Source organism: Numenius arquata, chromosome 6, assembly GCF_964106895.1.
Source record: "Numenius arquata chromosome 6, bNumArq3.hap1.1, whole genome shotgun sequence".
NCBI classification, from domain to species: Eukaryota; Metazoa; Chordata; class Aves; order Charadriiformes; family Scolopacidae; genus Numenius; species Numenius arquata.
In genome coordinates, this window is record NC_133581.1 from 25,762,282 (window position 1) to 25,778,900 (window position 16,619).

At 38.1% G+C, this 16,619-nt stretch overlaps 2 protein-coding genes across 3 annotated transcripts in view; one reads left to right on the forward strand and one right to left on the reverse strand.

The window, feature by feature from the left end:
* The window catches only part of ELP4 (elongator acetyltransferase complex subunit 4), a 145,729-nt gene extending 134,527 nt beyond the window's left edge, over positions 1 to 11,202 (reverse strand). The window contains exons 1-2 of the mRNA XM_074149418.1: positions 11,025 to 11,202; positions 5,079 to 5,114 (exon numbers count right to left, since the gene is read on the reverse strand). Of these exons, the coding sequence (XP_074005519.1) occupies positions 5,079 to 5,114; positions 11,025 to 11,202 (214 nt within the window). The remainder of the gene's footprint in view (positions 1 to 5,078; positions 5,115 to 11,024) is intronic.
* A 128-nt stretch (positions 11,203 to 11,330) lies between these two features.
* Positions 11,331 to 16,619, forward strand: part of IMMP1L (inner mitochondrial membrane peptidase subunit 1) — a 37,312-nt gene continuing 32,023 nt past the window's right edge. The window contains exons 1-2 of one of the 2 annotated variants that reach the window (XM_074149338.1): positions 11,331 to 11,380; positions 12,890 to 13,013. The gene's annotated coding sequence lies outside the window, so the exon portion shown is untranslated. The remainder of the gene's footprint in view (positions 11,381 to 12,889; positions 13,014 to 16,619) is intronic. The other variant, XM_074149337.1, reaches the window with a different exon arrangement.

Sequence of the window (16,619 nt, forward strand, 5' to 3'; positions counted from 1 at the left end):
AGCTGTCCGTCAGCAGCCTTCATTGTGAACTTTACTTCTAGCTAATAAGGCACATAAACAAATAAGACTCCCGCAGCTGCACTCTTTTTCTGGGTCCAGTCACTGCAAGTCACACAACAGTCCCCAGTTTTCTCCAATTCTTTTTGAACAAAGAGTGTTCTACAGCTAAGTAGCAGGTGAGTAACTAGTGAAGCGTAAAACTACACAAGGAAAAGAGATTATTTACCTAGAAGTTATGCATATTGTCTCCAGGACAAAACCTCTTCTGATCCTACAGATAAGGACATAAATAAAATAGTTTATTGTGATCGTTATCCATTGGTCTCTTTGCACAACAGCATGATTTCATGGCTAAAATAGTCATGAAGAAAAAGCAGTACTGTCAGTATCAGTACAATAAATTCCAACATATAACCATGTTGAAAACTAAGGATAAAGACCAATTCCTATTTATGCCTCTTTTCATCCCTAGACTATACAGGCTACTGAACACATAAGAGACATTCTCAACACCTTTGTGTATGGACTGTCTGTAGCTACTACTCAGGGAAATCCGTGGGTCATAGAATTAGATACAAAATTTTAAGGCATCCGAGTTTAGCTAGAGCACACAAGAGAGCAGATATGAGTGAGGCATTGTAAACATATAATTTATATAAAAATCAAGGACAAAAATCTCATCTAATTATGGAAATTAATATGTTAACGTGTGGCCTTAAAAATATCTCTATCCATAACAGCTCCTTCTGAACAGATGTATTCATTTTCCAAGGGAGGGATGGAGAGTAAGCACTATCACTTAAAGAGGAACAAAAAGTCAGGAACAAAATCCACTGTAAGGTAACGAATATGTGTAGATCATACTTATAACGGCTGCTTTTTAAACATCAGCATATTAAACAGGATGAAGGTCTTACAAAAACTCCAGAGATAACTTGTATTATAATTGCTTGAAATGATGAAAGTTATAAGAGGTAAAAATAAGACTGCAACAATGTAATGTACAGATATCTTTTTTTTCCCCCCTCTGTACAAAGTCTAGACAGGTTGCCCTAAAGCTGCCAAAAGCCTGTCACAGTCTATCAGTATTGATCATTTCTTCACCAGATAGTTCAACTGTATGGTACTGTGACCTAAGGTGTGTCTTTCTGTAGCTATGAAACATCTCTCTGAATTGCTTCAGGTTATGAGATGCGATTATTTTAATAATCTGAAATTCCATTTAAAAGATACTTTACTAATGTCCACATTTACTAAGCTTGAGGGGATATACTCTGTGTCACTTGCATTTAATTAGCACATGCCAAAACGGAGTTGTCAAACATGTAAGTTACAATATTTGGCATTTGGCCATACTTCAGGAAGGTGAATTCTGGTAACTTGTATTTTGTAGAATTATATTTAGCAAATCACTGTTTTGTACCTCTCCGGAGATTATCTTTTCCAACTTTAAAAAAATGATAAATTCAATTATATTGACAAGTGAAGAGAGCTCTTAGCAGTCAGGTTAAATTGCATGTCTAGCAAAAATAACAGTAGCTAATTAAAGTAGCTGAAACTGCTTCAAGGCTTAGAATGTACAAGTATAGGCCTGCTTTTAACCAGACAACTTTAACTTTTAATGATTGACCTCAGCTACCAACACAAACCCTCCTACTGATAATCTTTAAAACATTTAGCCATCAATGACCTTGTCAAAACTAGAGCATCTTAAAGATATGAAAGAATAGGTTCTTATAGGGTACCCAAGACAGACCTATTTGAGTGCCATGCAGAACGTGTTATAGAAACAAGGCTTTTATTTAAAAACCAAAAGACCATCCTCATGGAAACTCTTCCTGAGGCTGGCAAAACAGATACACAACAGGCTGAAGTACATTGGAGAGGGGAAGGGAGGAAGGAGGTGCTTAATCAACAGCTACACTATTTGTTTGTTTTGAAAGGGGAGATTCTTCTAGAAAGCTAATCTTCTGGACCAGTTTAAGATGAAACAACAAACAAGTGGTCTCACATTCATACTGAACAAGCTGTTTTGAAAGCCTTCAAATTTCCTTTCACACAGAGTCAGAATGCTTGTTTTACCACTTCTTATAAACCCAGTACAGTAAGACCTTTTGAAATTAAAGTACTAGTTAGAATCCAAACCATTCTTGCTATATGAACAAAACCCAGGAAGTTTCAAGTTCCTCTGGTAGGTAGGATCTTGCATGAGACTATCACATGCCTCAACTCCCTAATTCTCATATAAATAAAACACTGTCAAAAGAATATACTATAGAATTAGGTTCAACTGAAAATCATGACGCTCTTTACCAAGAATTAAGTTTAAAAAAATTGTGCACTTATATTTCAAACAATATTTTCCAGTCTTATCAAGTAACCTGTGGCAGTACTACATCTTCAGAACGCAACAATTAAAATAAATATATTAATACCCTGAATATACTATTATTTGGTTAAATTAACCAGATAATGTGTCAAATAATGAAGATGAGCATTTAATTTGCAAAAGGAGCTAAGCTAAAAGTAATGAATTTATTCTTGCCTTAGAGAATGTTGAAGGAAGGGGGAAGAATTTAACCTTTTTATAACACTTGGGGTACAACACAGAAAGATCTTCCTAGGAGGTTTATTACTGACAGCTTCAATCCTGTATAATATTAAGCTTGCCTAGACTAATCTCATGACAGAATTTTTTTGTATACTGACAGGGTATTCTAACAATGTGGTTACAATTCTACCTGCACCAACTTTAAAAATTAGTCTAAAAATTTTTAGACTGATGAGTCATGAATAAGTATAGTTCTTACTTTAAGACTTTTTGTATATAATTATATGTTTCAAAATAATATATATTGTAAGTCTTATTTGGGAAAAAAATTAGCTTTCAAATCTAGAGGAGAGATTCTATGTGTTTCTGTGAAGCTAAGTTTAATATCAGATCACAAATAAACAACCAACACAGGAGATAAGTAAATTAAAACCCACCACTGAGTATTGCCAGCTATGCACTTAGAGGAGGGGAAAAAAATCCAGGTAAAAATCCTATCATTTTCAAATCATTGAGTCTTGTCATCTCTTTCACTAGAACACAAAGCTCACTGTCTTTGTACTCGCTCCATCTGGTGCCATTAAGGTCAGGTCAAGTGGATAGCTAACCTTACGCTCAACAGTAGCCAAAGGTAGATATTTAGGAAAAGGTAATAAGAACTGAACAAGCAAATGTGATGCTTCACCCATGCACTTGCTCAGCCTCCTACCACTTGTAGCTCAAGGACTTCCAAATGGCTTTCTCTTCCATCAAGCTGCCGAGTTTCCCACCAAGACCACGATTTATTTTTCACATCCACAACACTCTGTGGTGAAGTATTCCACCACTTAATTGCATACTGTCTGAAGAACAACTTTCTTTTGTTTAACATAAACTTTCTAGCTAGTAGATTCATTTGATGCCACCCAGTTCATCTACTGGAAGGGGCAATGAATATTGTAATGAGAAGTCAAAACGTAACTAATCTAGTTTCATAATCCAGAACCTATTCTAGAAACTAATCTACTTTCATAATCTCTGATCTGTGTAAAATACGATAGTTTCTTTTTTTTTTCTTCTTCCTTTGTCCATAGCAAGATTGCAGCTCTTCTCAAATGAGTGAGAAGAGTGAGATCTTCATTAAAAGCAATAAAAGAAAAAACTTCTATCATTTTTTCCTGAATTCACAGAAATTTGGGTGAAATTTCATGAGAAAATTAAGCTTAACTGGCACTTCCCGCCTTGAAAAAAGCCATGTACTTTCTCTCCTAGTCCTCACTGTGCAGTCCTTCTTTCCCTTGTGCTGGCTCTGGTACTCCTCTTGTGTGTCAGTGAGCTGATTCAGGTCACTAAACAGACAGAAAAGCCTCCACTCTTTAACTGGGTGAGTTTTCTGTTCACTTGGAGAGCCGAGAGTTGAAAAGCACTAGCACAAGGAACAAGACTGCATAGCCAAGAATAGCACAACTACAAGTGTTTCTCTAATAACCTTTGATTTTTTTTTTCTTGTAGTATCTATTCTTTTTGCTGGGAAATTAACAAGCTTGAAAGTTTCTCGTGAGAACCATTAATCTGATAAGGATTAAAAAAAACCAAAATCACATTCCTATAACCTTTCAGTCCTTATATCATTTTGAAGTAGTTTTGTATCACTAGAAGCCCGAGACTAATGAACTGAAGTGACAAATCAGATGCTATCTCCTTCAATCTCTCTTCTGCAACAACGATTGTCTTTACTTGTGTGCTGAACCTGTAAGCACTTACAAGACTAACTTGTAAGAAGTTAGTCTTCCCTCGCAATTGTGGTTTTGGCTGCTACGCTTAAACTGAGGGACCTGGGAAATGCTTCTTGGCAATAAGTTTCAGTACATATCCTGGATTATGAAGACAAGATGTATGCATACAATAGTCCTCTTCCCCTTTGCTACGCTTTGAATAGAAAGGAAAGCTGGGAATCTTAGCTGCAATGGAGACATGGTACAGTCTACACAGACAGTTTTGATGTAGCCTGCAAAGGGAATTCTGTTGTAACCTATTTAATCACTTCAGTGTGCCTCATCCACATCCTGACAGAAAGCAGTCTTCCATCAGCTTTCTCTTTGTTGATTCTGGCTACCAAAAGATTAAAAGATTCTTTATTTCACAGAATCTTCCTCAGAAAGCAAAATGAAAAAAAAAAAATCTTTGTGATGATAAACACTCTGAATCTTGGAGGAAATCAAGTAGATTAGAAAATCTTAAATAATTTGAAATTTCCCTAAAGTGTCTTGAAATTTGCTAAATACCCAACTTCCAAAGTGAATTCTACAGTATTCTTCTTGGGGGCTCAAACCTGTCTAAAAGTAAGGTTTTGATCCACCTCCAGTAATTCTGGAAATAGACAATAGTCCACTCTGAAGGCTATCCAAAGTGAAGGGGCCCAGACGTTATACTTCCTTAAAGCCTGAGTATAAAAAACAATGATAAGACAGGTTATATGATAAATACATTAAACTGAGCAAAACACATCAGAATATGGCTTTAAGTAACCTATATATTCTATACTAACCAATAAGAAGAAGGGTTCCAACAGCTACGCCTCCACCTGGAAACAAAAAAAAAGAAGAATAAAGTAAGACTACATTTTAATACTACGTTAGAGAACAATTAAGTTTTCTTAGTTTATAAGTCAAAGAAAGGTGATAACTGGGAATTTAAAAATATAAAAGTGAACAACATTTTAATTACCTTTGCAATACTTCCTACAATTCTCTATTATGAAATAATTATACATTACATGTAATTATATATTACACATTACAATTACTTTCAAAATATACTGTACTATCATCATTGTGGTAAAAAGATCCTGCAGAGCTCTATGCAACTATGCTCAAGTACTACAATAATGATGTATGGTCTGAGCAAATGAATTTTTACTTGGATGACTCAAGTGAGTAAACATTCTCCAAATTAAACCTTTACTAATCACTATCAAGTGGTATTCCTTTGTGTCAAGAACCATGTATGTACAGTGACCTACTAAAAGGCTAGCAAATTCCCACCCAAGTCAGTCATACAAAATCCTGATTCCACTGTTTTTTATCTTATTACTGAAAACTGACATGACAATAAGTCAGGTAGGATTTCACCCAGCGAAACCTGGACTGACAGATCAGAAACATCATAACACACATCTGAATAAAAATATACTATTATAGTGTTTTATAGTATGTCTTGGACATAAAAACAGCTCTATGAATGCAGTTGATTGAAATATTTTTTCAAAAATAACAACACATTTTTACAGATTTATACATGGTCACTATTATTTTTCTTTCTTTTTGTTTAAACAATTGCAATCAATGCTTATGTTCCAATCACAGATGACAGAATGAATGATAGACAGAATAGAAAACTCCCAATATGTTTGGATACATAGATTTTTACCCCATCGATCTCAACAGTGTGGAGGACCAGAAAAAAATTATCTTTGAACTCCCATCCTGACTGCTTTATTTCCTCCTCAAAGAGACAGAAAGCATAATTATGTAACAGCGCTTTAAATGGTTGTCCCAAAAAGGAATTTTAACAAAGATGGTGAAAGAAGAATCCATATTTTATTTTAGGTGAAGAGTAAACTGTTTTATAATCTGTATTCCAAGACTGAAAATAGTGGAATAACTTGAAATCAGACTACAAATATTTTGTTGAACAATCATATAAGACTGTGACAGGAAAGCTCAGAATACCTGGAAGTGTTCAGATGGCCATTTGTCCTGAGCCTATTGCAATGTTTTGCATGAGGTGTATCTTCTGCTATTACATACTGCTTTAAAAGCAAGTTAGGAGCAAACTGAATCACATCAGCACAATATCCAAAGCTCTTGATGAAGTCAATTCTGGACTACATAGATGGACTAGTAAACAGCATAACTCAGTCTATCAATTTAAGAGCTCATTAAACTTCACCTGATATTAAGTCCAACAGGGATTGGATCAATTTCTTAATCTTTAGCTCTGCTGGTGGGATTACAAATGTTTGTAGCACCTGCAATGTTGATACATACCCAGAAAGAAGAGAAAAAGAAAATTTCTCTCCCACAGGCCATTAATAAAAAAGCATTAATATTGTTACATAATAACACCTGAATTAAAACCACAACAGAATCACTTTGTGATTTGTACATGCATGATGTACCATCATTTGAGCAGCACATCACAGTGCAAGTGTTTAGTCAGTTACTAATTTCATAGTTGTAGTTCAACATATCACAGATTTTTTAAGCTATGCTTCTGAGTCAAGATGTTCAAATGCCTTAATATTTACAGCAGGCTAACCAAGTAATCAAGCGTTTCCTAGATATTTAAAAAAACCCTAACTATAAGTACTGTTTATCAGAAAGTTAGAATTCCTCATGAAATCCCCATGCTCCCATCCAACAATTTTTGTTTCATTTTATTTGTTCAGGAGATAAATGCAAAGGAACCCAAAAGATGCACTACAGGGGAAAGGACAAAAAAAGACCAAAATCAGAAATCATACAGACGGTTGATACAAAGTATGCTTCCAATATTCACTGCATTCAATTGTTCAGGGAGACAGAAAGCACGTTACTAACAACAGTTGTTTTAAAACTAGCACATGCTCTATACAGCACGTAATAAAAAATAACTCCAAATGATGAGATTTTACCAAATCATAGCTTGACATGGAAAAGCTGATCAAAACTGCCTAAGTAACATATTACCTCATGGCAATAAGGACTTAAAATCTTGGTTATAAAAAGCTCACTTGTAGCCATCACAGAAGTAATGTCTCTTCTGATTTTAAATTGCTTGCACAAGAGAGAATTTGTTTGTCAAACAGTACATCAGCACAGTCAAAATTCTCACAAGCTATATTTTCAGATCATCAATTGTACTGTCTCTACAAGCCAGAGTCGTAACATACGTGCACATACCCTGGTTGCTAAAGGTCGGAGGATTGGCTTTACATTATCAGATGTAGAGAACAGTTTGAACAAGAGTATTCTATTAGATGGAATGTAAAACTATTGCAGTCACCATGGTTACATATACATATTACAATGAGCAATAATAATAGTAAATTAAGAAAAAAAAAAGAGACAAGGGGAAAAAGTAGCAGGAATGTTGATAGAATCAAAAGAAAGGGGTAAAATCTTCAAGTTTCCTAAGAAAACTGCTGTGAACTTGCAATTCTTTCTTATTTTGCTATTTTAATTTTTCTTTGCCAGTATCTAAGGCAGTACTAAATGTAAACGACAAAGCAAGACTCTAACTTGCTGCATTGATACCTACAGCCATGAGATTTAAGACCTTAGGGACAGAAACACAACAAACTTTACAGGTTGAGAAGTGTCCGGGTTATTTTCAAAGCATACCTGTGACCTTTTACAAGCAGCTTGAAACAAAACTTTCAATATCAAGCATGTGATGGTTATTTTACACAATAGTTACAGCTCATTACAGAGAACTGTTTCAGCACAAACCAGGCATATATGGTCTATAAACCTCGAAAGTAAACTTGAATATAAAGCCTGGAGATCTCGAAAGTACCTTAATGATAACAGAAAATTTGAAATCCACCATTTATCTACCACTTCTCTTTGAAAGGAAATACAAATGCATTAAGGAAGAGCTAGCTATCAACAATAATGTAACAAATCAACCAGCATCTGTAGGGTAAATGAAGTTCCTCCACACATCCTCTGCCTGTTCCTCTCTTCAAAAGTTTCTAATGAGACCTCTGTCTGATAACACCATACTTTCCCTTACTCATAGTTATTCATAAGCTGTATCTTCATGTTTGGCTAATTATACCACATCTGGGTTGCAGCTTCTGGACAAGGCAATCTCAAATCCAAACCCAAAGTGTGAGAGCTAAAGACTATGCCTGGCAACCGTTAAAAAAAAAATCTATGAAAAACATCAGACTAAAACAGTTTATAGTAACTTCCATTGGTAATTTATACAAAAAGGTTTGTCCTCAGTCCCTGGTGACAATAAAATAATATATTTTGTACAGTCAATTATTTCACTGCTAGCGGGCAAGATGAAAGAAAAAAAGCAATAGTGTTCTTCGAGAAACACATAAACAACATTCTGCAAGACATTTATGAAGCATTTCCACACACACATGAAAAGGACATGAAGGAAACCAAGTACAATACTTCTACAGACACCAGCATACTGGGGCTGTATCAACGAAGCTCAGTCAGTTGGTCAAGGGGTATGACTACTCCCCTTTACTCAGCACTCATTACATCACATCTGGAATACAACATCCAGTTTTGGGCCCCTCAGTAGAAGAAAGAAGTAAAGATAAACTTAAGTGAGTCCAGCAGAGGGGCACTGAGATGAGGCAAGTGATCCAAGAGGAGTGGCTGAAGGAACTGGACTTGTTTAACTTGGAGAAGAGAGGAAGACCTAAGATTAGCCTGCCAGTACCTAAGAGAAGGTACTGAGAAGACACTTGAGCTCTTTGCTGAGGTGCACAGTAGGAGGGCAAGAAACAACTGGTGTAAGTTGAAACAGGAGAAGTTCCAAGTGGATATAAGGAAAAAAGAAAACTCCCTATGAAGATGATTAACCATTGGACTGGGTTGTCCGGAGAGGCTGTGAAATTTCTGCCATTGCAGATTTTCAAGACTCAACTGGACAAAGCCTTGAGCAACCAGCTCCGAATTCAGCGCTGAGCCTGCTTTAAGGTTGCAGTAGACGAATTCCTGAGGTCCCTCCCCAGCCTCCAAAACCAAGGATTCTGTACAGGTCCACCTAGCTGGGTGGTCTGTCTCCAACAATGCCTAATACCTGGGATCAATGGAAACTTTATTATAGTACAGCATGTTTGACATGAGTCTTTTCTGGCCTACCCACTCAGCCTCCAGAAGTCAGTGATTTAAGGGCTAGGAGGTTAGCAAAGATTGAACACAGGAATAGAAACTTTTCAAGTTTTTCAAAGACGCCACAACCCAAAAATCATTCTAAAAGTTATTTTCAAAAGTTGCTATTCCTAGGGTTGAAGAACTTTCTTGATGTTCAAGTGTAACAATTACTAAGGTCAGGAAATTACTGAAGTGGGTTTACTGGAAGAAGTGTCCCCAGTTTCCATAACAAACCACTAATGGTGTTAGCAAGTGGGAGCTGTCTACATCTTCTGACTCCTGCTGTGCAAAGTTCACTGTTTATAAAAAGGAATATGAAGAAGAATTGGAATATCCAATGCAAATCCTATATTTATGCAAGTGAAGAGTCTTGTAAATTACACTCGCTTAATGAAATACTTCTCTTAAGGAGGATGAGCTGTCTCCACAAGGATGCCAATCCCTAATGAAAGTGCAGGTGTTCCCTCATACACACACACACAAAAGATACAGAAGTGTGATTCTCCTTAAGGCTGCAAAAACTTCTTTATAAAATGGATACAAATTTTATATTTTCCATTACTCATACAGAATATCCCTAGAAAGAAAAGTGGTATATTCCTATATTCCTCCAAGGATGAATGACCAATGCTAAAGTCAAGCCTTCCTCACCTAAAAGTAGTCCCATCCATGTAGACTGAAGATGTACTGCAACCGTATCAGTAGTTAGTAAAAGGATCACGCAGCCCTAGTACCTACAGATAAAGCATGCTGTTTATACCAGTGAAACAAATTAGATCCCAGTCCAAGTAAATGGTGCTAGTTCATGCCACAGATTATAACATAGCAAAAATCATAGAATGGTTTAGGTTGGAAGGGACCTTAAAGATCATCTAGTTCCAACCCCCCTGCCATGGGCAGGGACACCTCCCACTAGACCAGGTTGCACAACAGATCAGTCCAAGGAACTATCTCGCATCTTGACATAGCACATTCACAGACAGTAAGAACAGCATCATACCAGTGTAACTTATCTATACAGGGCATTTATAATGATGCAGCAGTGGCGAGCAAGACAGAAAAGACACACTGAGAGCCCAGTCTTATGGTCAAACACATCCTAAAAATTGCCATACTGAAGAACTAGAACTACGCCACATTCAACGATGAGTCAATTCAGCAAACACGTTTTCCCAAACCAAAAACTTCAGCCCCTTTACTGTGCCAGTTTGAAAAATAACAGGAACGTGTTACTAAGTACATTTACAGAGTAGCTTTCCACTCTAGAAAGGATGCTTAAACGCGTTTAAATGAACGGTAAACAGCAATCTTCCCCTCCGCAAGCCGGCCACAAACCGGGAGCGTCTGCCCCTGTGCCTCACGGGGGCCGGGGGGGCTCAGGGCGGGAATCGGATCCTGCTTTGCTCCTTCCTCTTTCCGCCCCCATCCTCCCCCCGATCCCGGGAACTGTGGGGAGGGAGGAGAAGCCTGCGGGAGTAGCTGCGGGTTATGGAAGGTAAATGACAGGCAGGGCCTGGCAAAGGAGAGGGCCAGGCGGAGGAGGTGGGGGGGGGGGGGGGATGGGGGGGTGAGGGCGTGGGGTGTCCGAAGTCCCGCTCCCCACCAACCTAGCACACAGTCCAGGGAGGGGAGCCCGCTGGAGAGCAGCAGCTGCCCGTGCCGAACGGAAGGCCGAGTGCCCGCCACTGCGGCCAGCCGGCTGCCGGCCGCGGCTTTCCGCTGGAAGCTGGTGGCCCCGCGGCCCCGCGCCGCCCCACCGACCGCCGGGGCCGCCGCTGCCGCCATCTCGGGTGCCCGTGGGTTGACAGGAGCCAGGGGACGCCGGGAAGAATCGAGCCCTTTCCGCTCCACCAATGGGAGAGCGGCATGGGAAACGCGCTATCCAATGGGTAGCCGCGTTCTTTGCACGTCCCGGGCTAAAGGGGCGGAGGAAGGGCTGAGGTGCCCGGTAGCGAGCAGGCAGGTGAGTGTGGCGGGGCTGGAGCGGGCCGGAGGGCGCGGGGTGCTGCCTCGGCGGGGGTCCCGGGGCTGAGGGGGGATGGTAGCGGGAGGAGGCGGCTGCGTCTCGTCCCGCCCTAGCGCAGGGCCGGCGTGAGGAGGCGTGGGTAGTGCGGGGCTGGTGACTTGGCCGCGTTGTGGAGGGGACATCCTCCCCCCCCCCGCGCCAACAACATCCTTTCTTCTCCCGGGGCCTTTGAGATGCCCGAGGTGTCAGTGGGGCAAAGAGCCGTGAAGGGAGAGAGGCTCGTCTGGCCCCGAGTTAACCTCGGCAGTCTCTGTGCTTCGCTGCCGACATAGCCCTCCTCGAAAAACGCTTTTCTGGCGTGTGAGCCTGGAAGGAAAAAGTACTTGTAAAACATTCCGGTTTTCTAATGGTATTTAAATAACCGTATGTAATACAACATATAAGTATGCTTAGAGTCCCTCCCTTATTTGTAAATAGGCACGGATCTGTAATAGATGTATAGTTTAAGACCTCTCAGATGGAAGCAAGATCTTGCATCAGTATGATGGCTCTGGACCATGCTATAAGCCAAGAGCTATAGCAAAAAAAGTCGCTTTATGTGAGAAATGTAACTTCTGTCCTTCATTAGCACTTTTTGTTGAATCAGCTGCTAATACCACAGAAAGTTACTTTGTGTATTTTGGAAGACTGGCATGTCCTTTACTCTGTATTAGCAATTTACAGATAGTAGCCTGTGGCCTTGGACATGGCAGCATACAACTGCCCAAAACTGAGTGTGTAAAAACTGGTGAGATACCCGAATTTGTTACTTGCTTTTCTGTTCTTGCTTTATACAAAAACATTAAAATGTTTTTCATCTTAATGAAAAACTTTAGTATGCTTGCTTTATAAATCAGTACTTTATAATATAGTACTCTGGATTTCAGAGAAATCGCTACAAGCATGTAGAAGAGCCACTATCACAAGTATTTGTCTATTTGTTTTTAATATGTTAGTTTGTGATGCATCTGAAACACTACTTGAACACATTTGCACATAGCTGGATGTACTAATGAAATTCTAATGTTATAATTCCCCACTCTCAATCTTTAATTTCAAGGAATGATTTTTTTGTTATTGCTATAAACCATGGTTTTTGAACACCTGTGGTTGTTGAATCTCTTTCAGTTGAGGGAAAAATCATCCTCATATTAAATGTGAACATCACAAAAGAGCAGCAACACTTTAACAGTCTTGAACCCCAAAGTTTTTCCTTCATATCAAATTCAAACTTGGGACCATAAAGTTTCTGTATTATGTCTTCCCAGCTGGTGAAATTGCATTCATTTTGCTGCTGGCCAAGCTTTTTTACATGTTAAGGAATGGTCAGTTTAAGATCTTTGTCATCAGTATCAAGAGATGGTCTTAATGTTTTATATCTGCTGCTAAACTGTGAAATATTGAGTAATAAATACTTAATTTCAGATATAGATTATTTTTCAGTGAAAGAAGTATTTTTCTTTACAGGAAAAAATCAAAGGACACACTTAAAAACATGGCAAGAAAAATATACCTATTCAATGTCACTTCTGTGGGACCTGGCTAATGACTTGTGAATATCTAGGATAGGAAAGGCTTTAACAAGATAAAGGTATAAAGCATAATTCACAGCTCTTAAGAGTTCAAGAATCTGTTACTGGCAATGGGATTCTATGGTGTAAATTCTCTATCATTGAGTGAGGAGGCTGAAACTTACCAAGAATTCTGCACTGTTGAAAGGTCACGTCAGCTCTTTGTTTTCTTATTGTATTGTCATTCTGGAGTCCATATAGCTAAATATTTCAGATATGAGTGCTTGGAGATGTGTGTAACACTATTAAAAATTGCAGTGTATTTATTGGAGAACGTTTTTAATAGAATGCTTGTAACTCAATGAGTATCTTTGATAAGTCACAACTTATCCCTTTGTCTCAGTGATTTTTTTTTTTTTCCCATTCCAAGCAGCACACTTCCTTTTGTTACTTCAGTGAGACAAAGTATTACCTTGCTTGTTTTTTAAATGAAATATACTAATACAAGTTGCATGAGCTTTACAGAGCAGGTGTAAACATACACCCAGGGCTGAGCTCTCCTCAATTTCTCATTACTACTACTCTGACAAATAGTTTCTATACTTCCTTTTTCTTACCTCATTTTCCTATATGAGGCTAAATAATTCTTTCGCTTTCATTTTGGAGCTCACATAATGAAAGTATTTTGCAATTGGGAATACTTGTACTGTGGTCCTACTATTTTTAGAGTTTCTCGCATAAAGTGCAAGTTTACTGGAGATCGTGATGTCTCCTGAGCTGATATAATAGGTCAGCATTGCTAAGAAGGAAGTCTCGTTTCCTTTTCCTCCTCTTCTTCTGGTCCAGCAAACCCTGGTGCTCGTCAGATCCTTTCCTGAGCTGATGCAACTTGCTAATCTGACTTGGAACTAACTATTGACTTTCTTAGTAGTTTAATTTTATGTCATACTGCTGCGTTGATGCAATAATGAGAAGGGCATATATGCACAGTGGGGAGGGTACTAGTGAACCTTCCACCTGTTGCTGACTGTGAACCTCGCAGCTATTTCAGATCTTCATATATTTTTAAATAAAGTTATATTTTTTTATAGATTTTGTGATCCTTTGAAATATAGAGAAACTGTCTCTTATGTTATACCTTATAACAGGAGAGACTGTTTCAGATATTACAAAATATATGGAGAAGTAGAAATAGTTTCTTGATATAAGAACTGAAAGTTGAAAAGTATTGCAGTAGTTCTGTTTGTGATGTTCATTTTTCCTCTGCCACGTTAAGATGATGGATACAGTTAAAGTCCTACTGATTTAGAAAGCAGATGGAAATAAGATATTTTTCAAATATTTAATTAAAAAAAATTAACTATTAAATACAATAAATGTTTACAACTGAGTATGTGCTTATGAAAACACTACTTACACCATCTGACTTTACCTGCGCTTCATTTCATACAAATAGAGAAGAAACTAATTTTATAGAAATTTCTTTAAGTCAACGGTGTTTTATTTTCAGGAATAAAAATAGCTTTTTCGCTATCTTTGAATGATACCAAAGGTTTGCTTATGTTCATGTCTCCACATTCCAAACAGTGAATTTCCAGCCGTTGTCAAAGATCCTGCTAGGGGCTGTCTGGCAGAAAGCAAGACCATAGCAACTGTAATTCTAGATATTGCTATATAAAAACCCTCATCCTCAAATATACATTAGTAGTTAGATAGGTCCTGCTGTTCCTGCTCTAGGGGTGGAATTGGAATGCAGAGAAACTGAAGAACACAGAGAGGACTGCAAGTGATCAGGAAATGTCTTAGCAAGTTATTTCTTATTAGCTGAGCTATGGCAACTGACTATGGTCACGCTCAGCTCATTGTAAAATGGAGAACTTTAAACCTTGGTGTCTAGATTAGGATGTTTTAAACTGTAGAACTTTTTCTTGCTGATTGCATCACGTACAGCTGATCAAATGTTTATGTCAACTTTAACTGCAAATCCTAACTCTAGTATGACAAGCTCTCTACTTTCAATTTCTTGTAAACTTGCTGATCTAATTCAGCTACTTGCCTATGCCAAATGCAGATTCTAAGACGGTTTAAGAGGATTTTGGATGAGAATTCCCAAAGGAAAAAATGGAGGGAATACAATGGGTGAGTGAGAGAGCAATCAAAACATTTGGGAAAAGGTATGCTTGGAATTTGATCTGCAAGTATGTTTACGTTTGTAACTTCTCTTCAGAAGCTGTAGCCTAGGGTTTGGTGAAAATCCTGGTGTCCCAAAATAGCGGCACTTCTTAAAAGTGTTTTTTAGGTATTTTGTGCTTGATAAGAGGAAACACCTGTTGTGGCTGTTGTTTTGTCTTTTCTTTGGTTACTGCATGCTGCCCACATGGGTTGCAGGTATAAACTCTTTGGACCTCAGTACAAGCTGAGGCTGTATTGTTTGAGCAGCATTTCTCAACAAGATGATGTTATCAATGTACATGTTTTATATTCCTTGATTTCAAATGGCTGTTTTTGCTACATTTTAATTGTCTTGTAAGATTGAGCGTATGCTCTTGTCCTTCCGTGGCAATGAGCAAAATGCTGTCCATTTTTGTCCATTTTATTCCAGTTTGGAATAAAACACTTCAGTGAGTTTTGTTTCAAAATCATATGTCTGCCTGATCAGTTTTTGGTAATATTTTTCTGTTGGGCTTATGCATGGGATAGAGAACTGGAAAACTGCATCCTAGCAGCAGCTCTAATTCATAATCTTATTAGCATCTGCTGTTACACTGCCAAGCTGCTTCCCTCTTCAGTTCTGGAATGTGATGGTATTAGACTGTACTGATTAAAGTTTTATAGTGACCAAATCAGATTAGCTATCGAGTCACCTGACTAGGTAGGGCTTGCAGTCATGTGATCCAGTGCCCTGCTGAGCTCCTGCTGGGAGCTGAAACAAGGTAGTTTGCTTTTGAGATGTTCTTAAGTATCTAACAGCATGAGTCATGGATTATGGCTGCAAAGAAGATGGCTTCATTTTCCTGATCTTTGAACTAGCTAGAATGGGATAAGTTTGAAAGTGTGGGATCTTCGGGCCATGAGCCAACAACTGGAAAGAATGTCTAATCCTGGAAGCTCTGACACCGAAAGACCTGAGGTTTTTTTTTCAGTATGAGAAAGCTTAAAGACTACTTATCTAATCAGTCTGTGGAAAACGCGAGGATTAGTGAGAGAGTTTAAGACGTACCAGCTATATGATATTATATAAAACATGATACGATTTTCTTCAGACTCTGGATGTTACTTAAATGCATCCCTGTGGGTATACCGAACAACAGTGATAAAAAATTTAAACCTGCGTCGAATTTAAACAGCTGTTTTAAAATAAAAGTAAATAAATTAGGAGACATGAGTCTAAGTGGTATGTGTTGAAGACAATGGCTTAATAAATCATTAAAAAGTTATTTAATGTTTCTGTAATTTTAGATTATAAAAATGTACTGTATAGTATTACTGAAACTTGCTGAATGGCAATATTGAAAATCAGTTATAAATTGAATGTACTGTCTTCAGTGTCATACAGATTAGTGATATATTTCATAGAGATTATTTTCCTTCTGTTTTTCATAAAAAGGAATTATCTTTTTTTTAAGGTCATATTAATTTAAAAATACTTGTAAGATAGGACTTAGAGCAATAGGGGAAAAAACCCA